This window comes from Echinops telfairi, unplaced genomic scaffold, assembly GCF_000313985.2.
Source record: "Echinops telfairi isolate 266 unplaced genomic scaffold, ASM31398v2 ScPeMD7_2;HRSCAF=8, whole genome shotgun sequence".
Classification (NCBI taxonomy): domain Eukaryota; kingdom Metazoa; phylum Chordata; class Mammalia; order Afrosoricida; family Tenrecidae; genus Echinops; species Echinops telfairi.
In genome coordinates, this window is record NW_022103898.1 from 76,552,426 (window position 1) to 76,557,968 (window position 5,543).

General features: G+C 46.3%; 1 protein-coding gene across 1 annotated transcript in view; it reads left to right on the forward strand.

The window, feature by feature from the left end:
* LOC101657909 (retinol dehydrogenase 16-like) overlaps positions 1–3,366 on the forward strand; it is an 11,344-nt gene extending 7,978 nt beyond the window's left edge. Inside the window, exons 2-4 of the mRNA XM_004700539.2 lie at positions 52–310; positions 1,289–1,452; positions 2,005–3,366. Coding sequence (XP_004700596.1) covers positions 52–310; positions 1,289–1,452; positions 2,005–2,222 — 641 coding nt within the window. The 3' untranslated portion in view covers positions 2,223–3,366. The remainder of the gene's footprint in view (positions 1–51; positions 311–1,288; positions 1,453–2,004) is intronic.
* Positions 3,367–5,543: the final 2,177 nt, after the last annotated feature.

Here is a 5,543-nt window from a genome sequence, read left to right on the forward strand (position 1 = left end):
CACTCAACTTGCTCTCTGAGTGTCTCCTTTCTAATTTCCCCCTGTCCACAGGTCTCTGGGGACTGGTGAATAATGCGGGTGTCTCACAGCCCACAGCACCCAATGAGTGGTTGACCAAAGAGGACTTTATGAAGATACTGGACGTGAATCTTCTGGGATTGATCGAGGTGACCCTGAGCCTGCTACCCCTCGTGAGGAAGGCGAGGGGCCGCCTGGTCAACGTCACCAGTGTCATGGGCAGGGTGTCCCTTTTTGGCGGAGGCTACTGCGTCTCCAAGTATGGCGTCGAGGCCTTCTCGGACTCCCTCAGGTAGGCACCTGGGACTGAGGCCTCGGCGCAGCCCTCTTGCTTCTGTTTTCCATGGAAGCCTCTTCCTGGGGGGTTATTTGGATCACAACGTACACCCCTCCCTGGAGACTTTCTCCTGCTTTACTCTTTCATCCCCCTCTCTAAATGGGGAGCCACCCTTCGAGGCCCTTAGTGGAAGGAGTGGTGCAGGCCCAGAGAGTTTAATAAAACCTCTCCCTGCTATGGAAATAGGCTCCCATCCGGGAATTGTCTGAGGCAGACTTGAAGCATGGCTATTTGTTGTTTCCTGGGTGCCCGCGCATGTATCTACTGTGAGGCTCACCTTCAGGGAACAATAGAAATGGGGCACCCATGTGATCCCATGCAGCAGATTTTTAGTGGGGGGTGTGTGTGTGTCTCAAAGTATGATTTTGAGTACAGGGAGGGAAGTCTGAAGGCAGAGAGAGGCTCCTAGGAAGGCCAGTATAAGAGCTCCACTGGGGCTTATTAGGACAACAGAGCACAAGAAAGGGACTGAAGAACAAGCTGACAAGGCTTGCTGAGTGGTGATTGTGCACAAAGGAATTGGGAAGTGACAGCATTCCTTTGGGGCTTCAGTATAACACATGTAGAATTAAGAGCTGACAATACAAAATTATTTTTTAAATTGTTTAACCTCTCACCCACTCCCTCAAGTCAATTCCTACTCATCGCGACCCTATAGGACAGAACAGAACTGGGTTTCTGAAGCTACATTTTTACAGAAGTAGAAAGCCTCATTATTCTCCATCAGAGCGACTGGTGGGTTCAGACCACCTCCAAGGCTCCTTCTACAGAGGCAATCCTATGGTCATTATTATTCTCTTATTAACTAATGCCTTTCAAAATTCCCCAAGCTTCCAGCCTATTCCACCCCTGTCCTGGAGGTTTTTTGTTTTTGTTTTTTTCTGTTTCTCACAGCATCTGAGGTACTTTGCCCTGTGTCTGTCTGTCTTGCAGGAGAGAGCTCTCCTTCTTTGGAGTGAAAGTGGCTATGATAGAGCCTGGTTTTTTCAAGACTGGACTCACCAACAAAGAGACCATGATACAGAACTCCCGGACACTGTGGAAAAAGGCCAACCCTGAAATCCAGGAGCTCTATGGCGAGGACTTCCTGGCTTCCTGTGAGTGAGTTGTGGACAGGGCCAAGAGAAACCAGCTCTTGCCTGGAAGGCCTTGGCTCGTGACATAGTAATAATATCTATCATGTGGTCCGCCCTGCAGTGTTTGCATCTCCAGCAGAGTGGAAACCATTCCCCTGGTCCTCCGTCATCAATTGGTAACTCACAGAAAGGGCTTAGCCTTGCTAGGCCAGGGATGACTTCTCTGAACCCACCTATTCTTTTGAAGCCCGAGAGGGAAGACACCCATGGGCTCCTATCAAGCCTGGCGTTAGACACAATGGGCTTTCATGCTCTCTTTCGAAGGTCTGTAAAAACATTCATTCATGCGGTCCAGACTGCATTGTCAGACTGAAACCCAGACAGGCTGCTATGGAACAGCTCCTTAGAGAAGTGGCCGGGTGAAGATTATCTGGTAGAGTAAGCATAGAAGGTGGCTGTGGGCTATGGGAACTTTTCTCCCCTCTTTGGTCTCAGGATGAAAGGGGTAGAAGGAGTGGGAGTTGAAAGTATAATCTATTCTTTGTTTCTTTCTTTTTCTCACATGCTGGACAGACGTCAAAGTCGCTGGAAATATAGAGAAACAATGCTCCTCTAATCTGTCCTTGGTGACCGACTGCATGGAGCATGCCCTGACTGCCTGCTACCCCCGCGCCCGGTACTCAGCTGGCTGGGATGCTAAGCTCTTCTACCTTCCCATGAGCTACCTGCCCACAGCCCTGGTGGACACCCTGGTGCACTTGAACTCGTCAAGGCCAGCCAAGGCCATATGAAGACAGAACTGGGGTGCATGATGGAATGGATTGGGGTGATTGTGAGGGGGTTAGTTTAGGGGATAATAATAAGGTGGAGGGAGGGAGGGAGCCCCCGATGTAGCATACTTAGGGTACGCCCTTCTGATTCTTGCCATATTTCTCAGGAATTTAGGATATTAGGAGAAAAGAATCAAGATGGATGCTTAGAACAGGGTAACCAATAGGATTTATGTCTTGGGTGGCCACACAACGCTACTGTAGGATAAGGAGATTACCTGTATCTTGAATTGCCAATGTGGGCCCAATGTAATCACAAGTAAAAGAGGACTCCATCAAAGGGGTCAGAGTGATGTAGTGAGAAGGTTCCATCTTTCATTACCGCTTTTAAAATGGAGAAAAGGACCACGAGCCGAAGAAGTGCAGCCTTGAGAGGCTGAAAAAGTCATTCGAACCTGCAGAACAGAGAGCAACCTTTCTGACACCTTGACTTAAGCCTCGTGAAGCCCGTGTCAGACATCTGGCATGCAGAAGTCGGAGATAATCCATGGCTGGTGTTTTACGTCACTTGGGGGGTTTTGTCTGTTTTTTATAGCAACAACAGTAGATTTACAGAAAGATAAATGTGTATTTTCATTAACTAAGGAGGAACTTGTTGCAGCAAACTGGATGAGGAAATAGTTTGTGGGTGACACACGAAAGATGCAGGTGTCCGACATTGACTAGAATTAGGGAGCCCCGAATCTCGTTTACAGCACACACATGCTAGAGCAGTTTTTTAATATATGAATATCAAGTAGAATTATACAATTACTACCACAATCAGTTTCCAACCATTCTTTTTCTATGTGGACTCCTTGACATCTTCTCCCTTTGACAGCAGTCCCACCACCACTTTATCCCTCCCCTACCCCCCCCCCCACCGAGCTCCTTATTCTACTTGCTGTCCCTATAATAGGTTCATCAATCCTGGGTTTCATATACCAAAAATACAGCTTCAAGCGGGTGACCTCCATTGACAAAACACCTCTGAGATATACTGTAAAATGAACAAGCGAAAACTGTAGAAAACAATCCAAACCAAAAATGCCGAAAATTCTGAAAACCAGATCAGGTGCAGCCTGCATCGTCGGGGGATCTACTGACAAAGTTTAACTGCTCAGGTTTAGACTCATTTTAAAGTTGTGCTAGTTTTTTGTGTTTTCCGCTTTCTTTTCTATTGAGGCTTTTCTCTATTTTATTTTGTTACGGTCGTTGGCTGCTTTGCTTCTTTGTTTTCCTGTTTTTTGTACATCTTCTGGTAGATGAAGTCCAGGATGGGTGAGGCTATAGAGACAGTCACTGGATGAATGGTTCCTTAGACACACACAAAAGCAAGCAAGAAAAAGACTGAAACAATTACTTGGGTTTTTGCTGAACTGCTATTTTGATATATATGAAGTAATTGACATTGGCAAAGTATGATGACAAAAGTTTGTAACTTATATAAAAGTGCCACATCAATACCGGAAGGGTGGAGGGAGTTGGGGTGGAAAGGTGGGGGCGATTACAAGGATCTACATATAGCCTCCTCCCTGTGGGGTGAGCAAGAGAAAAGTGGGTGAAGGGAGTGGGTAAGATATGACAAAATAATAATAATTTATGAATTATCAAGGACTCATGAGGGAGAGGGGAGCGTGGAGGGAGGGGGAAAATGAGCTGATACCAAGGGCTCAAGCAGAAAAAATGTTTTGAGAACGATGATGGCAACAAATGTACAAATGTGCTTGACACAATGGATGGATGTGTGGATTGTCCTAAGAATTGTATGAGCCCCCAATAAAATGATTTTGAAAAAAAGTTCCACATCTCCCTATTTGGCATGTCCAGATGAAGAGAGAGAACTCCCCCAATGTCAACTTGCATTACTCTACTCGTTTACTTAATGAAACTACCCGGTGTCTCAGTCTAGTGCTGTTATCAGAGAAACAGACCGTGGCTTTCCTGGTGCATCGTGTGTGACACAAGGTCAGCAGTGTGAAGCCACCAGTGGTTCCGTGGGAGAAAGAGCCATCTGTTGCACAGGGCAGTTCTGCTGTGCCCTGCGGAGCCAGCAGCTCCACAGCCAGGACCAACCCGGGGGCAGCGAGTTTGGAGGGCTTTTTCAGTGTGGCTTTAACAAACAAGTTTATGACATCGCAATTCAGGAAGCCGAATGTCCACATTCAGAGTGCCAGCTGTTCAGAGTCCCCGGAAAAGGCTTCTCTCTGTGCTGACTCTGGGGGAAAGCTTTTGCCTTCTTTCAGGACCTGTAGACCCAACATTCCTTCGGTCTCTCCATGTGTCTTGGGATCAATCTTCTCTGTCTCTGGGAACTTTCACAGTGCATGCAAGGACCCCAGATCAATAGGACACACTTCCTTCTGACTCTTCTTTTCTGATGGTAGTGGGCCACCCCCCATCTCTGCCGTCTTTTTTCTCCTTTGATTTCAACGAAACATGTGAAAGAGCAAGGATCTCACTTTGAGGACTAAGGTGCACCTGGCCCAAGACATGGTATTTGCAATGGCCTCATCTGGATGCGAGAGTTGGGCAATAAATAATAAAGACCACAGAAGACTTGATCCTTTGAATTATAGTGTTAGCAAAGAATATGGAGAGAAAATGAACTGCTTGAAGAACAATTAAATCTGTCTTGGAAAAAGTGCAGCCAGACTGTTCATTAGAATCAAGGATGGTGAGACTTGGTCTCACATACTGTGGACATGTTATCAGGAGAAATCGGCCCCTGGAAAAGTACATCATGCTTGATAGAGGGGCAGTAAAAAAGAGGAAGACCCTCAGTAAGCTGGATCGACACAGTGGCTGCAACAATGAGCTCAGACCCAACCGTTGTAGGGCGGTGCAGGAATGGCCGGGGTTCCCTTCTGTTGTACACGGGGTCACTGTGAGTGAGAACGGACCGACTGCACCTAACAACAAAAGGTGTTGTAGGCCACAGACTCCCTTTACCTTTGCATCAGGGCTCAGTGCTGCATCAGTAATCTTCTTACTGGTTTATCACATACCCCAATATCAAATTACATGGGGAATCATTGTAACAGCCATATTACATCGTTGCCTAAATACCAATTCACTGAAAATCATAGTCCGGCCAAGTTGACATTGGCCACAGAGGGTGGGAGAAGGGGGGGTGAGATAACAATTCAATGCATGAAATGAGAAATATTGAAATTCAAATAGAAGTAATATAAACTTACCTGAATTTAAATAAAAATATATTTGTGAGATAGCATGGATGACCAAGTATCAACTGTGTGATTTTTGAATAAGGCAGTGCTGAGTAAAGAATTAAGCTCGCTA